At 53.5% G+C, this 15,737-nt stretch overlaps 3 protein-coding genes across 13 annotated transcripts in view; 1 reads left to right on the top strand and 2 right to left on the bottom strand.

The window, feature by feature from the left end:
- Window positions 1-640: 640 nt before the first annotated feature.
- Window positions 641-13,417, bottom strand: DEXI (Dexi homolog). Of its 5 annotated transcripts, XM_010980046.3 has the most exons (4): window positions 12,465-13,030; window positions 10,969-11,096; window positions 3,330-3,420; window positions 641-1,280 (listed from the first exon to the last, which is right to left on the bottom strand). In XM_010980046.3, exon 1 carries the CDS (start codon window positions 12,896-12,898, stop codon window positions 12,611-12,613), a length of 288 nt encoding a protein of 95 aa, XP_010978348.1. In that variant the 5' UTR covers window positions 12,899-13,030; the 3' UTR covers window positions 641-1,280; window positions 3,330-3,420; window positions 10,969-11,096; window positions 12,465-12,610. The 5 variants fall into 5 exon arrangements, with proteins under 5 accessions (XP_010978348.1, XP_031289101.1, XP_064334258.1 ...); XM_031433241.2 differs by lacking the exon at window positions 3,330-3,420; XM_064478188.1 differs by lacking the exon at window positions 3,330-3,420 and having other exon boundaries at window positions 10,973-11,096.
- Window positions 12,944-15,433, bottom strand: LOC135319255 (serine/arginine repetitive matrix protein 1-like). The gene is made up of 5 exons (XM_064478761.1): window positions 15,330-15,433; window positions 13,973-14,007; window positions 13,506-13,589; window positions 13,263-13,402; window positions 12,944-13,135 (listed from the first exon to the last, which is right to left on the bottom strand). The coding sequence occupies exons 1-5, from the start codon at window positions 15,431-15,433 to the stop codon at window positions 12,944-12,946; spliced, it is 555 nt and encodes a 184-aa protein (XP_064334831.1).
- CLEC16A (C-type lectin domain containing 16A) overlaps window positions 15,285-15,737 on the top strand; it is a 196,249-nt gene continuing 195,796 nt past the window's right edge. For all 7 annotated transcript variants that reach the window (XM_064478181.1, XM_064478180.1, XM_064478179.1 and 4 more), the window contains exon 1: window positions 15,285-15,511. In XM_064478181.1, coding sequence (XP_064334251.1) covers window positions 15,432-15,511 — 80 coding nt within the window. In that variant the 5' untranslated portion in view covers window positions 15,285-15,431. The remainder of the gene's footprint in view (window positions 15,512-15,737) is intronic.

Raw genomic sequence — 15,737 nt, 5'->3', positions numbered from 1 at the left:
CCCCAGTTCCCCCTTTTCTTGAACGTCTTCCATCCTCACCTCTCAGCATCCCCTTTCTTAGAATCACATGAAGACAGGTGGTGCTGTAGCTGCCTTCTCTTCTTCTGCCGGACCTTTCCTCTCCCACACCTCAGTCTCCTCACCTGTGAAATGGAGCTAATCACCTGCTCCTTGTTAAACATCGTGCATAGGTGAAGGTACTCTGGAAAGCACCAGGTGTTCTGCAAACTGGAGAGAACTACTGCAAGGGGAACCAACATCACTCATTCGTTTGCTCCTTCCCTCGCCCTCTCACCCACCTCATCTTCAGGGGAGGTCTATCATGCACCCAGCACGGGGTACCCCCACCCCCAACGGCTCTGGAATTCAGGCCTGATTTCCAGCTTGGCTAGCAGGCCTTGCCCACCACACCCCGAAGGCGAGCCCTGGCTTGTCAGGCTTGTGGAAGCTGGGAGGGGGCCGAGTTGGGACTCCCACGCCTGCATATCTTGGATCTACTCTCCAAACCCGGCTCCTTCTCCAGCTGGGGAGACCTGGACTCTTCTGCCCTTTGTCAGTCACGAGGTTCTGCCTAAGGGCTCCTTTTCCAAAGCTCAAAGGGGGAAACAAATAAACAAAAAAAAGGCAGGGCCCCCAGGGGTTGGAGTTGCATACATTTTTTAATTGAAAGAAGTCAGCCTCCTAAGTATTGCTTTTACAGGTTTATCGAAGTCAAGTATTTATACCACTCACATTTTCGAAAAAAATATTTCTGGCCGGAAGAGCGCTGTCCCCCCGGCACAATATATCATCAGTTCTGGCAATCTGATGGAGAGCAAACAACTTGAAATGAATGAGTCAAACCCCACCCTCGGCCCCCAACATGTTCTTCTTTTCCTTCTGAGTCACCCTCCGAAACAGTCGCTGCATCTAAGACCAGCCTCGGGCCAAACCTTGCCGCTCCGCTGGCATCAAACAGAGCTGGGAGACGCTTCTGTGTGTGAAGTGTCCTCTCCAAAGGTTAAGTGGGGGAAGCAGGTGCGGTCAGGGGTGAATAGCAAGGAGGCAGACTCTGGCTGGGCTCCTGTAAACATCCATCGCAGCTGCGAAAGGTGGGAAGCCAAGGCAAGGCCGTTTGCGTGATGCTGCAGGCAGGCGAGGTCTCTGGGCGCCCTTTCCTTCCCCCTTCTGCAGGGGCCCGTGCCTTCTGGACCTCGGCACTCAGTCTCAATCTCTCTATCCCTGTCCTGGGTCAGGACCGGAACCTCTCTGTTGGCACGAAGCTTTTGAGGGGCGCAGGCCTAACGAGAGGGACAAAGAGTGTTACTGGCATGGAATCACTGCCCTGCCACCCAGTGGTGGTGGTGGGGGTGGAGATCTGGACCTGTCCACCCGCTGCCCTCAGGTCTTCCTCCCTCGTTTTTGGGGAAACACTAGAAGCCCTAGATTCAGGCTAAAGATGTTTTTCTGTAATTTTTATTAAAAACTCCTTTTTATGAATTTGCCTGACTTCTAAGGCAGTTGCACCTGGGAGATAATCCCCAGAAGACCTGAGGGAGGAGGGCAGCCCGCTCCGAGGGCACCCAGGGTCTGCTGGCTGACGAGCTCCAGGGCAGCTGAGCAAGACCCGGGGAGTGGGTGGGGCTTGGCGCAGCTCCCACCTTGCCGGAAAAATGCTTTGCAGCCTACAGGAAGGCTTCGGCCAGAGCCAAGCTACTCAGCAGCTCTGCTTAGCTCGACTCCCCAGGACACTGCATCATCCTCATGCCTGGCTCCCCACAGGCCCTCATCTCCCATTCCTTTCTCTCTTGGGGTCCAGCTGGGTGCTTGTGTATCTGCAGCATCTCATATTCCCAGGCCCACCCTCCTTACAGCCCCCACAAGTCCTGCCCCCGTTCTGAGCCTCACCTTTGCCAGCTCAGGCTAGCCCTTCTGCAAACGTCACTGAGCATTGAACAAAACATATGTTAAACATGACATGTGCTATTGTTCATCAGAGCACTATTGACCTTTCAGGCAGGACAATTCTCTGATGTGCAGGGTGCCGTTCTGGGCATTGCGGGGTGTTTAGGGATCCCTGGTCCCTGACCACCAAGTGCCAGCAGCACTCCCAGTCACTGTGGCAACTCAAAATGCCCCCTCACCCCATTTCCAAGGCCACCTAAGGTGGCAGAACTGCTTCCACTGAGAACCATGCATCTCGCCATTTTATCGGCTAAGAAACAGAGGTTCAGGGAAGCCAAGTGGCCTGCCTAAAGCTGCACAACTGTGACAAGCAGAGCTGGCACTGGAATAGTGACAATGATGGAAATAATCAGGGCAGCTACCACTTCCTGAGTTTTACTATGTGCCACGAGCCCAAGGCAGAGCTGTGGGTGCCTCACCACATTACATCCACTCACCCTTTCCAGGCACACTGACCTGGCAGCTTCCACCTGCAGGGACCTGCCTCTCTGCCTCCAGGGCCTACTTGGGCCCCAGGCCACAAGTCCAGGCAGAGCCAATGTCTCCCCACAGCTGCCTTCCAACCAGTGATGGCCAGCAAACTGGTAGATCGATACTCCAGCTCTCACCTGGCAGCTGGGACAACTCTGAGGCATATTCTCCACCTACACTGGTTCCCAGAGCTCCTGAGCAGGACTAAGCCCAGGGCCACAGTGGTGACCTACACGAGGACGCATCTTTTCCCCGTCTCACTGCCCCATTCCCCACCGCTAGTTCCTGGGATCATCTCCCAAATAAACAATTTGTACTTGAATCCTTGTTCCAGGGTCTGCTTCCTGGGAAAGCATGACTGAGATGGAGTGTTACACGGGTCACTTCATTCAAACCTCCCAACAACCCCAGGAGTTCCGTACTATTATGATTCCATGATACAGATGAAGACACTTAACTAAGGTTAAGAGAGGGTAAGAAACTTCTCTAAGGAGGCTCAGCTCTCCAGGGCTTTGTCCCACTGGAGATTTTAAACATATTACATAAACTCATACCTCCTGTGTGCCAGGTCCTGAGCTGGGTACTGGGGACCACGCAATGAGTACAGCCCCTGCCTTTGATACACAATCTAGTGAGCAATTTCAGCCCAAGGTAATACACTGACCCCGGGAGGAAGCACAGGGGATGGATAGAGCCTAGAGTCTGGGGAAGGCTGCGCCCAAAGGACATGCCAGGTAGGGGGTGGGCTGGTAACCAGGTCCTGGAAGCTCCTGTATTTTGTTAGGGGCGGAGAGAAGGGGGTTGAAGGCTGGCCATGGGGGAGGCATGGCTGGAGAGGTGAGCAGGGGCCAAATCAGCCAAATTTCTCATGTTGTCTGCCAGATTTATCCCCTGGAGGCCAGCTGGGAACATACCCTTCCACTGCTCAGAGACCTTCCCCAGCTTCCACTGATGACCAAGGCAAGTCCTCACGTCCCCGGACCCCATCTGGTCTCCCACGTGGACCTGGCAGGTGAGAGCAGAAGCCGGGGCTGCAGCTAGAGCATCGGAGAGCTTGGCCCTCCAGAAGGGTGTTCACAGGGTCCCCTCCCATCCCACCAGGAGCCCACCTTCTGTGGACCTCCCTCCTCCAAGGAGACTCCGGGGTTCCCTGTGGTGCTCTCGAGGGCCCTGGTGTCTGGGAACCTGGAGCAGAATAGTTTATTCTGACTCAGCTTTAGCAGGGCTCACTGAGCGCTCTCCAAGGCAGGGGATCCCATTTCAGTCTTGGGTGGGAGGGGTTAGAGAATCCCCCTCGGAGAAGGGACTCACTTCCCCCCCTAGTCCTTGCAAACAGCATTGAGTCCCAGGCAAGTCTGGCTGGTGCGCTGCTGTCACGCACCCTAATCCCCCATCTGAACAGACTCAGGGCCTTGCAGGCGCCGGCTCCAGCTGGAACTCACTAACTCGCTCTGTTCTCCTTCTTTATCTGTAGGGTCACCTTCTATTTTTGGCAAGTGATGCCAGTTTTCCACTTCTAATAATAATACTACAAAGTTCCCCTCTTCACAACATTACTTTCACTTTAAAAAGAGAGCCGGTTTAAGGACAACTGCGTAAGTAACAGTTCAGGCGGTGGGCAGACAGAGCAAAAATTGCTGGCAGCATCATATGAGGTTTAGGAGACCCTGATCTGTGTTGGTCTTACTCACTCCACAGAGAATGAAGGGACCCAGAGAGGGCGGTGACCTGCCCTAAGTCACACAGCCAGCTGCGGACAGAGATGCGGCCCCAGGCCTCTGTATCTGTGCCTGGAGGATGTCTTGGTTCCTCTCCTCTGTGCCACACACCGTGGCTGCTAAGGCTCAATCCCCTCCTTCCTTTGACTTGCAAGCCTGGCCTCACAGCAAATCTGCAGACATTTATCAAGCACTTGGTATTCCCCTTGGACTGTCTGCTTCGACTCATGGCTTAACTCGTTTATTCCTCAAAACAATCCTAGGAGGTGGGGCCAAGTGGGACCATCGCCCCTGAATTTCACATGGGGCTCAGAAAGGTTAAGCACACTGAGCAAGGTCACACAGCTCGTAAATGGCACAGCCAAGATTTGAACCTCCATGTCTGACCCCAACGTCTGTCTCAATTCCTCCCAGCATCTAGTTCCCCATTTCCCTTGGGCATCAGAAGTCCTGGGCGGAAGAGCACCCTAGGGCTGCAGCTTAGAGTCCAGTCAGTGGGTTCTCCAACCCTCTAACATCAGTAGAACATGACTGACAGTTCAGCAGCCATTGGCTTTGGCTTTTTTCCCTTTCTTTCTAAACTGCAACCTTGCACTCCAGGCCACTCTCCAAAGCTGGCCAGAGGGACTGGCAGGCTGACTCATTTCTGTCACTGGAATGACATTTGGACACCTGATTCATTTTAAGAAGAAATGTCTCAGTTTGATACCTCTGTGGAGAAGCTGCCTAGTTTGAGGTTTGGCTTAAGTGAGAAAATGACCCAGTATCTTAAAGGTGTTGGTGGGGTGATGCTCTGGACACACTGGAAGGGGATTCTTTTTGCATTTGGGACCTCCCACTGTCCTGCTCCTCTGGGCGGCCAGGGCACGATCTGGAATTGGCTTATCTCTAGTAATTCTGGCTCTACCCTTTCCCAGCTGTGTGACCTCAGGCAAGTCACCTAAACTCTCTGGGCCTGTGTTCTCCTCTGAAATAATGCCTACCTCATCTGGCTGTTGCGAGGATTACATGAAGTCGTGTCGGTGGAATGCCTGCAATACCCAGCACACATTGCCCCGCCCCTCCGCGTCCCCACCTGTTCCCAGCTAGAAAACACTCAGGGCCGGGGCCAGTGGGGGGCAAGGGTGTCTCCTCAGTGCTGGAGGTCTTATGAAAGGGGCAGCCCTGTCCTCCTCCAAAGACCCTGCCTGCTAGAAACCCGTTGCTCGTTCCTCTTTCTCTACCAACCAAACAATTAAAGTGGCTAAAGACAGATGCCACCCAGATATGATTTGCCCAGTGTCTCCCTTGTCATCTCAGCACCAGGCCCTGCAACAGGGAGGCCTTGGCCTTGTCCGGTTGACCAGTGCGTGGCCGGAAGGGTTGGGAAAGGAGGTGCTGCCCGGCTGCCTGGGTCTGGGTCCCTGATCGAAGCCAGTGTCCTGGCCAGTTTCTCCACTAGTTCCTGGATTCTGGTTTACATGTCGGCAGCCAACGCTCATCAGCCGTGGGTTCTGTCAAGATTCCTGGTCCAGCACGTGTCTCCAGCTGGCTTGTGCCCGAGACTGGGTGAGGCCTTCAGAAGGGCAGCGTGTGCCCAACACCTTCGTACCACACCCAAGAACCACCTGGACTACTAGTTATTTAGTATTTTAAGTTGATGCACTTTTTTCTCCAAGTCCAAACTTTTCTGTCACTATCATGAATAAAAAACAGTACCATTTGTCATCAACAGAAAGCAACACTAAAAATGAATGATGCAATTCATTCTAGCCAGATACGCCTGGCCTGCACAAAGGGAGCCTGCGCCTGGTTTCTCTGCTCAAAAGGCCAAAGTAGCACATGCCCAGGAGGCAGGGCACCGAGAGCCTGGTTGAACTAGGCTTTGGTGTATTCACTGCCTCCTGGGGACGCCTATGACAAGGACTTCACTTGGGGAAGAACTGGGAGTGTGGTCCCTTGGCCACCTCGTAGTTGGGTGTCTGGGGAGAGTCCTTGAACCTCCCCAAGCCTCAGTTTCCCGCCCTTTATAATGGAGTTAATGAGCCCTGCCCTGCCTGCTTCCTGGGTGACGCTCAGGGGAAGCTATGGAGATGTGGGAGAGCCGGTTATTTTTAACTACCTAGCCAAGTCCCCTGCCAGGAAGGCATCTCAGGAATGGATCCCTCCCCTTTGGGGGTGACTGGAACTGAAACTAGCTCCCAGCCACCCCGAGGCTTGGGGCAGGGATTGATGGCCATGAGGACATGAGCAATCACCACCCTCAGGCTGCTTCAAAGGCTGCCTGCACACACACACCCTCCCTGGTAAGTGGCGCCTGCAGAGGAAGGGTGCTAGAGGAAAAGGGAGGTCTTCCTGGCCTGAACCCTCTGTGTCTGACGCACCATCAACCCTGATGGCGTCGTTTATTAAGAACCAACCATCTCATCTAATGTGCACAAACCCTTCAGCAGGTACTATTATCCCCCTTTGACAGGAAAGGAAACTGAGGCTTGAGGAGGTGAAGTTGCTTATCTAAGGCGTCAGTGGAGCTGGGATTTAAACCCAAAGCTGACTGCAAGCTCCTGGGCAATGACCTTCAGGGTACACAGAGAAGGCCTGATAACAGAGTCACACACAGCTAGCCAACGCCTGGCTTTTCTGTTCTCGGTCAGTCCTTATGACTACTTGGAGAAGAAAGGTCCGCTTGGGTGCCGGAGTTTACCTGTGACAGCTACTAACCTGAATTGCCGACAAAGAGCCAGGGGCCCCACGCCTTTAGCTGGCTTTAGTATTTGGTCAGAGGTTAATGACTTTGGCACTTGGTATTTTTATCCATGCAAGTGATGCTGGTTTTCTCCTTTCAGTGACATAAACAACCTTATAAAGACAAACTCAAAGTAGATTTTAAACAAGTGAAGCACTAACACTAGTGTACTTAATCACAAACTATAAATTATAAAGGAAGGAACAGTAACTTTGTAGTGGAGAGAGCCAGCAGACGAGACCTTAGCCAAGTGGTCAGAGTCAGTGTCACCAGTAATAGGGCAAACAGACATCACGTGCCTCTGATACGACATACTCAGGACACACACTCACTGCTCTGTGGTAGTCCTGCCAAAAGCGCACCGTCTGAATCTAATTTCAAGACTAAACATCAGACAGGCCCGAACTAAGAGACATTCTACAAAATACCAGACTTGTATTCTTCAAAAATGTCAACGTCATGAAAGATACAGACTGAGAGACTGATCAGATTGAAGGCGACACAAGGAACACGGCAAGCGATACCAAGAGTGATCTGGGATTGGATCCTGGACCTCAGCTCCCCGTCCTCCTCTTTATTGTGAAAGGACACTATTGGGACAATTGATGAAATGTGAGTAACCAGAGATTAGATTGGTCATAGTTTTTTTTATCCATGTAATTTTGCTGATTTTGACAGCTGTATTGTGATTAGGTAAGTGAATGTCCCTGTTCTAAGGAAATACACACCAAAATATTTAGGAGTAAGGGATCATAATGTCTGCCATCTGTTTTAAAAAGTTTCAGCCGAACATTTATCCATGTATGTATATGTGTATAAATCCATGTGTACACACAGTGAGCACGCCGTACACATGAGCAAACGTGGCAAGTGTTAATTGATGCCAATTTGGGTGACGTATATACAGGAATTTTTGCAACTTTTGTGTAACTGTGAAATTATTTCAAAATAAAATTTTTTTAAAAACTCATAAAAAAAGGAGCAAGAGTATGTATGACGTAGGCCTGACAGAGCCAGGTAAGTGGTATTCCAAGGATGGGAGCCGGGAGCCCCTCTCTGGAGGCCCCTGCACCCTCCCTCTGCACTAGGTCAGGAGGTTCAGCTGTCTTACTTGGCTTTCTTTGTTCCCCTGGCCCCTCACTTCCACTTTCTGGGTCTCAGTGTCTTTACTGGAGAGATGGGGATGAGGATGCCTGTCCTTTTCATTGTGATCTTGGTTTCCCAAAAGAACACTATGCTTCCAGATGTCCCAGGGGAGGGGGCTGGAGACAGCAGATAAACCAGGAACACTATCCATCAGGCTGATAGGAGTCCTTGATATCTTACTTAGTCCAAGAAAACAGATGCAAGGGCTGTGAGGGCTTTCCTTAGATGAGACCTCCAGTTTGCATAACGCGGACACAAGGGGGTGGGACCCCTGGCTTCTCAGTTGTCTTGAGACAACATACTGGGGTCTTTTCCTGTCCAAAGGGGCAGCCAGCACACTTCTGAGGGAGCCTCATCTCAGGACAGAGATGGTCAGCCGGGCCTGGGGATGCACCTGCCTCCCCTCGTCACCACCACCCGTCTCTCACCTGGACGACAGCCACAGCCTCCCAGCTGGTTCCCCTCATCTGCCCTGAACCTGCCTGGAGCTCCACATGGGATCTCCCACAACTTGAATCTGCTGTGCCCACGTCCCTGGGGAAGGTTTGTTTCTGAGCAGGGGAACCATAGGCCCAGGCGGGGTGTCCTGCGGAAGGCACAGGCCGCAGTCTGGCACAAAGGGACCAGGGTAGGAAGATCAGGAAGGAGCAGCTGTAGCACCCAGTTGGGACACTGAAGCCTGGGGAACCCTGTAATAAGTAGACTGGGTCTGGTTACTCTGAGCCCCAAATCTGGTCTCCACCAGGCCAGGCTGACTCTGGCAGCAACATTCTCATCTCTGCATTTCCAACGCAGAGAGGTTCCTCTCCCCCAGCCCTCCCTCTGTGCCAGGAGAGGACTGGCAGGCACCAGCTGCCTTCATCAGGAACCAGGACAAATCAATCCAGCTAAGCTGCCTCCGCAGTGGAACTGCTGGGACGTGAGGACTCTCCCGGCTCCCAGACCAGCTGCAGGCCCTTTCTCCCGGGAAGGAGGGAGCTCCTGATCCCCGCTCCCTGTTCCTGGGCCTCCATTAACCCTCTAGGAAAACCACAGAGTGGCAGCTCTCCAAAGCTCCGGAGCTGGTGGGAAAGGTCACCTGAGGGTCTCGAGATGGGAAGGCAGGGTGGGAATTCTGTCCCGGTTGTCCAGACTTGCAGTCACCCAGCACTCAGGCAGCCAGTCCTCTTTTACTCATCATGGCATATAAATATTCATGTGTGAGCGTGTGTGCAGGTTTATGCATTTCCAAGGGCCTAGGTGTACACGCTTCCCATTGTATCTGACTGTTAACAATAATAGTTAATTTGAATATATCACTTATACACAAGGGAAGATCTGAGAGCTTTATATCTATCTCACTCAACCCTCAGAACGAGGTAGATTTTCATTATCCCTGCTTTACAGAAGAAGAATGTGATGCACAGGGAGGTACGGAGTATGCCCAAGGTCAACTAGGACTGGGATTTGAACCCAGGTCATCTGAATCTAGGGACTTGGCTCCTTATCATGACCCTAATACTGCCTCCTTAAATAGGTGCTCAACCAATGTTTGAGGAACTGAGTTACGTGGGTACAGACATAAGGGAAGAGAGGGAGGGGGTGAAAGAAAGCACACCTTTTATCTTGAGATCCACCCCAGTCCCCTCTCTGGCATGCCCACGAACTTAGTGCTTCCTGGATTGGCCAGTGGGTCACATGATACTGTGTCTACGTGGCAATGAGCCAGAAAGAGCGAGATTTGACTATCATTGTTCCTCTGCTTATGGAAAGGAGCCTAGAGATGAGGTGACCATCTTTAATCCTTCCCATGGGCTTTGCTTTCTGCGAGCCACCTCGCCCCGACCAGGTCTGGGCTTCCCTAGTCCTTGGGGCTAAGGGCACTTAGGCTTAGATCTCAGAGTGGGCAAGAAGGAACATGGTGCATGGCTCCCACCATTTATTTCTCCAGGCTGAGTATGTCCCACAGCCCCAGGCCTCCCCACCTCGAAAAGTCAGGTTCTGTCACTTTGGAAGTTTTGAAACGGTGTCTCCAAGACACACTTCCTAGTATTTCTGCTCAGACAGCATGTGCTGCAAAGCATGTTGAAGCATTTGGGCTTCAGCTTTTGGTTCAGAGTATGCCAATGTTTTCATTTGGAAGGGGAAGTGTTTCTGTTGATGTGGCGAAAAGATAAAATAAGACATTCTGCACCAAGTTACACTGACTGAAAGTCAAGAGCTTGGCTTGGGGGCATTTATCTTGGGATCCCCAAGGCCTGGCACAAGAGCAGGCAGAGCTAAAGTTTGTTGAATGACCCAATGAGTGAATATGCAAAGGGCCTGGAACCAGGCATGATTTATGGTCAATACTCAGTTCAAGTTCTCAATGGATCCCATAAGTTCTGCTTCTAGAAGGTGCTCTTGGTCTGTTTGTGTGTCTCCATCTTCACCAACTTGGCCTCACCCAAGCCTCCATCACCTGAGCAACAGCTCCTAACTGGCTTCCCTATTTCTGCACTTGTCCCTGAGGCCCATCCTGCCCACAACTGCCAGTCATCTTTGTAAAAATGCGGACTGGAATTGTGTCATCCCCTGCCTAAAACCTCCTGATGGCTTTCCACTGCTCATGGCTGTGGCCTCCCAGGACCTGCATGAGGCCCTGCCCACTCCACTAGCCTCTCTGGGGCTGCTCTCCTGTCATGCTGGCCTCTTTTCAGTTGCTGGAAGAACCAACTCTCTCCCAGCCCATGGCCTGGGCACTAGTGGATCCCTCTGCCTGGATTGCTTTGCTCCAGATCTGTGTGGCTCCTCCCATCAATTCAGGGCTCAGCATAAAAGGGTTATCTCTTCAGAGAGGACTTCTCTGACCCTTCTATGTGAAGCAGCCCATCTCTAGTGTTCTGTGTTACTCACTCAACAGGCATTTTTTGAGCACCTGCTAGATGCCAGGCACGTTTCTAAGTGCTGAGGACATAGCAGCAAACACAATAGGGGACTTCTTACATGCCTTTGTAGTTCTCAAAAAATCCGTCTTGTTTGGGAACCCACTTTTCGTTTTCACCAAGTGCCAGGAGGTCCGGGGCTGAGTCTGTCCTTTTCACTGTGTTCACGCACCAGGCACATTAGGTAATCTGTAAACATTTGTTCAATAAAAGAACAAACTGATGGAAGGATCGACAGATGATGTATGGAAGGCAGGTAGGCAGACTAAGTAGGTATGCAGAGTAGCTGATGCACACCCCACCTGGCCCTTGGCTCTTGCTAAGGTCTTCCTGAGCTCAAATGAAGCTTTCTTCAAAGAAATCTCACTGTCAGGGGAGCCCCTGCCCCCCAGCACTACTGCCAATAGGTCTTGCCCCATCGTGCACCACTCAACTATGGTCATCTTGGCTCAGACCGGCAACAGAGGAGGGGGCAACCTTAGCATGCCTGAGGTGAGTGGCACTAGTGTCTGTTTTCCAAAAGGCCCCCCACCTCAGTATCTCCCCTCCACTGCCACTCAGGACCTGTGCCAGGAGACATGCCAGGCCTGCCCAGCTGAGGGGCTCAGCCAAGGAGTTCCTGTATGCTCTGTGAACCCTCACAGACCCTCCCTCCTCTAGTCCAGCTGCCTCTCTTCATGCTGTGTGACTTTGGCCAAGTCTTCCTCCTTTCTGGATCTTCATTTCCCTCCCACCAACACACAAGGTGGGGCTGTACAAGCTTCCTGGTGGCGGCCCAGATGCAAGACTTTCACACCTCAGTGCAGTGACCCTGTGGTCCCTTCTGCTGACCCAGGAGCCCCTTGAGGCTTTGCAAACACTGCAGACAAAGCCACCCTGGCACCAACCCCCAGCCTGCCTGGTCTGCGAAAGCAGCCCGTGAAACTTGCAGCCTCTGCAGATTCGAGCTGCGGAACTGATGAGCTGGGGCACCCTGAAACCTGACTCCCAAACAGCAGCAAAGCCAAGGCCAAAGGAAGTGCAGGGTTCTGTGCTGAAGGAGGTTTCTCCTCTCAGCCTCAGCAAGGAGTCCTTGCTCTCAGTCTCTACCCAGCCCCCTAAGAGGCCACAGAGCAAAGATGATCAGTTCCTGGCTTCCTACCTCTTTTAACACTGCAAGTCTTTACACTTCCAGGACTAGGAAGAGTCCCCAAAAAGCCAAGGTCACCATTAAGCCACGCTGAGGATGTGGGGAGGAGTTGACAACTCTGCCTCAAATGGATTTGGGTGCAAAGGCTTTCCCCACAAGCTGTAGCAGTTGGTACCATGGCTAACCCAAAAGCCACTCAGGTCCTGCTTCCCTTCCCTTCTTCAACAGCTGTCACCTTCACTAAGGGGAAGGTTTCCTGCCCTAAGGGCCCAAGAAGAGTCCAGCCATTCCTGGCATCCAAAAAGACCTGGACGAGGTGGATGGGGGAATCAGAAGACTGGGGGAGGGTGTGTGTCCAGCTTGGGATGCCTCCCTCTTCCTTGCCAGCGCCCCAACCCGCCCTCATCCTGCACAGAGAGGGCACTTACAGGCCTCGGAGGCCGGAGAGGGCCTCGTCCTGGGGGTCCCATCCCTGGCCAGACGGTGCCCTCAACCAGCAGCGGTGGCATGATCTGGGCGTTGGTCCGGGCCGAGGGTTGCGGGTCGTTGAGGGAGCGGGAGATGGCAGCCAAGCCTACTCCAAGTAACCATCGAAGACGTCGAGCTCCGAGTCGGCATCGTAGAGGCCCGAGCCGGGGTCGGAGAGCACGCCGAGGTCCACGAGAGCCTGGTCCATGTCCTCGGGCAGGAAGACGAGGCCTACGTTGAGGACGATGTACTCCATGAGGAAGGCGTAGTATAAGATCAGCACATTGACGAAGAACAGGCCCACGTAGAACATAGAGGGCAGCAGCGGCGGCGGCACGGAGGGGACCAGAGGGCCCAGCGAGTCCAGGTGGGCCGCGACTCGGGCACCGGGCATGCAGGGGGCGGCGAGGGCGGCGGCAGCCCGGCGATCCCAGCGAGTTCAGCCGCTGCGGCGCCCGGGCGGCCGGCGAAGGGGCAGCTTAGCCATCCAGGGGCGCCCCGGGGCTGGCCGAGGCGGCGCCGGGCCCCGGCGGTGCGCCCCTGGGGATGTGAGTGGGCCCCTGCGGACGCGCCTCGGCCTCCGAAACGTACCAGGCGGGGTCACCCCACACCCAGAGGTGCCCACACAGCCCTATGGATCCGCCCAGCCGTCAGGCAGGCCCCCTTGCAGTGGCCGGCGGCTGCCCGGCTCCTCCGATACGCCGCGCTCGCGCTCACGGGCGCTCGCAGCTCCTGGAGGGACCCCACCGAAGCTAAGCGTTAAAGGCCAGTCCCCGCGACTGTCTCTTCAGCCCCGCCCGGCCGTTTCTCGAGCCCCCTACGCGCCCCCGGAGGCGCAGCGCCCATGGCTGCTGCCGCCGCCGCCGCGTCGCCCTCCTGGTAGCGTTCCGAACACCGCCTCCGAAACAGCCCCGCGCTCATTGGTCCACCACCTCTTGCCCGCGCTCATTGGCTCGCCCAACGCCCGGGCTCATTGGCCCGAGCCGTCCGGGGGCGGGTACCGTCTCGCTCCGCCCCTCGGGCCGCTGGCGTCTGAGTTGCTTCCTTGGTTCCGGACTCAGCGCAGATCTCGAATCCAATTCGCTCTGCAAATCCCCGACGGGGTAGGGGGAGGGGAAAGAATCAGAACACAATTCAAACCTAATATTGGCGCCATGCCTTTTTGGGACTCAGTTTACCTGTTGAAAAGGAGGCAGGGTAGGAGGGCGGTGGGCTTTACCAGTGAAAATTTTGGACTTTCCTACAGCAGCAATTTTCCACGCTGTAGAAGATCAATCAGTGCTGCCTTCATCTATCCAAATTCTGCCTGCTGGAAGGTCTGCTCCCAGCAGGTCAGACCTTCAGCAGTAGGGTTGCTTCTTGGTTTTACTTTGTAAACCATGTTTTAAAACAATAATAATACACGTGGTTAAACAGTCAAACAACTAAGAAGTACACAGAAGTGAGTCTCTTCCACTCGCTGACTCACCCTCTTCAGCAGACTGATCTTGCCCAAAGCGCCTTCTAGAGCGGTTCAACAGACCTTTAAATCTCAGGCCACACTGGGCTGTATTGCTTAATTGGAGCCAGGTGGGGCAGTGTAGTATGTTACCCTTTTTTTAACAGATGAGGAAACTGAGGCCCAAAGGAACAGAAGGATCGTGGAAGCTGCTGGGCCTGTGTGTGTTTGGAAGCCAGAACCTGCCTTTTTTCCTCCATGATTGTCTCTTGCCCTTTTAGATGAATTGCAGAGCAAACCATTAGCCCTCCAACTGCTGAAGGTGAAATAAACCTTCATTCATTCAGCCAGTCACTCTGCCAATATTTGTTGAATACCTATTATGTGCCAAACCTTGTGTTAGGCATTGGGGAAAACATTGGCCTTTAGCCCAATTCTGTCCTGAGCACAGTTAGTGGGACGCAGTAGACCTCTCATAACCACGAGGTGTAGAAATTAATGAATGAATGGTGAACAGGGCAGTATCACCTCCACTGAGTTTTCGACTCCTAATCCAGGAGAGAAATTCAGATACATCTTCTTGGTTGGTGTTGGAAACTGGGTGTTGCCTTATTTTTTAAAATGTGGTTGTTTTAAAAATGGAATGGATTTTGGGTGAAGACCAGAGAAATCCTCTGAAAGTACAAGACGTTCAGTTTTGGTATATCGTGGCTTGAAGGTCTTTCAATATTTATTTTTTAACTGAGGTAGAAAAAGAAAAAGGCTGTGAGGACAAACCAGCCCGTTACCGATTTGGTGCAGTTTTTTATTGGGGGAATGAAAATAAGGGTGCCTAGGTTTGAACCCTGGCTCTGCCACTTACTAACCGGATGACCTTGGGCAACTCAACCCCTCTGTGATTCACTTTTCTCCTGGGTATAATGGGAATAATAATAGTACTCACCTCATAAGGTTGTGAGAATTAAACATTATATGTAAAGCACTTAGGGCAGTGGCACTTAGCAAGTGCCAAACAATGGCTATTCTTATTCTCATCATAAGCTAATAATTGTTAGCACTGTGGTAATTTACTCGCCCATCTTCGCCAATTCAGTCCTCAGGGTTCCGCCCATAGGTTTCTCATTCCCGCCCACCCCGACGAAACTACGGACTCTCCTCCTCTCGCTCCGCCTCATCTCCAAGGCCGCAGGCCCGCGGTTGTGTGATGCACGCCGGGCCTTGTGGTTCGTTCGCAGAGTCCTGTCAGCAGGGGCCTCGCGGGCGAACTACACTTCCCAGCGTTCCTCGTGGCGGCGGCCGTAAAGCGCGGCGGTCGAACGGCCGGTTCCGGCTGAATGTCAGTGCAGGGCTGTGGGCCGGGGAGGAAGGTGGTTGGCCGTCTCTTCACCTCCTCTGCTGCTGCCTCCTCTGCTTGTGCCGCCGCGGCGCCTGGCCGCTGGGCCGCTCGGGCATGAGACCGTGAGGCGAGCGACGGGCCGGGACCGCCGACATGTTTGGCCGCTCGCGGAGCTGGGTGGGCGGGGGCCATGGCAAGTCTTCCCGCAATATCCACTCCTTGGACCACCTCAAGTGAGTGTACTGGGGGCGGAGCGGGGAGGCCGCGGGGCTGGACATGGGGATGGGGGCGCATAGCGCCGGGCCGAAGGCGCTGGGAAGTGTGAAAGCGGAGGCGGAGGGCTGGGAGAGCGCCCGGGAAAGGCTGTATGGTGGTTAAGAGCTAGGGTTCTGGACTTAGGGCGCCCGGGTTCTAACCCTGACCCCGTTGCTCCTCGCTGTGTGACCTTGGGCAAGTCTC

The sequence above is a fragment of the Camelus dromedarius genome, chromosome 24, assembly GCF_036321535.1.
Source record: "Camelus dromedarius isolate mCamDro1 chromosome 24, mCamDro1.pat, whole genome shotgun sequence".
In the NCBI taxonomy this organism is placed as follows: Eukaryota; Metazoa; Chordata; class Mammalia; order Artiodactyla; family Camelidae; genus Camelus; species Camelus dromedarius.
Note: the sequence above shows the minus strand (reverse complement) of the source record. Positions and strands in the feature narration are given on the sequence as shown.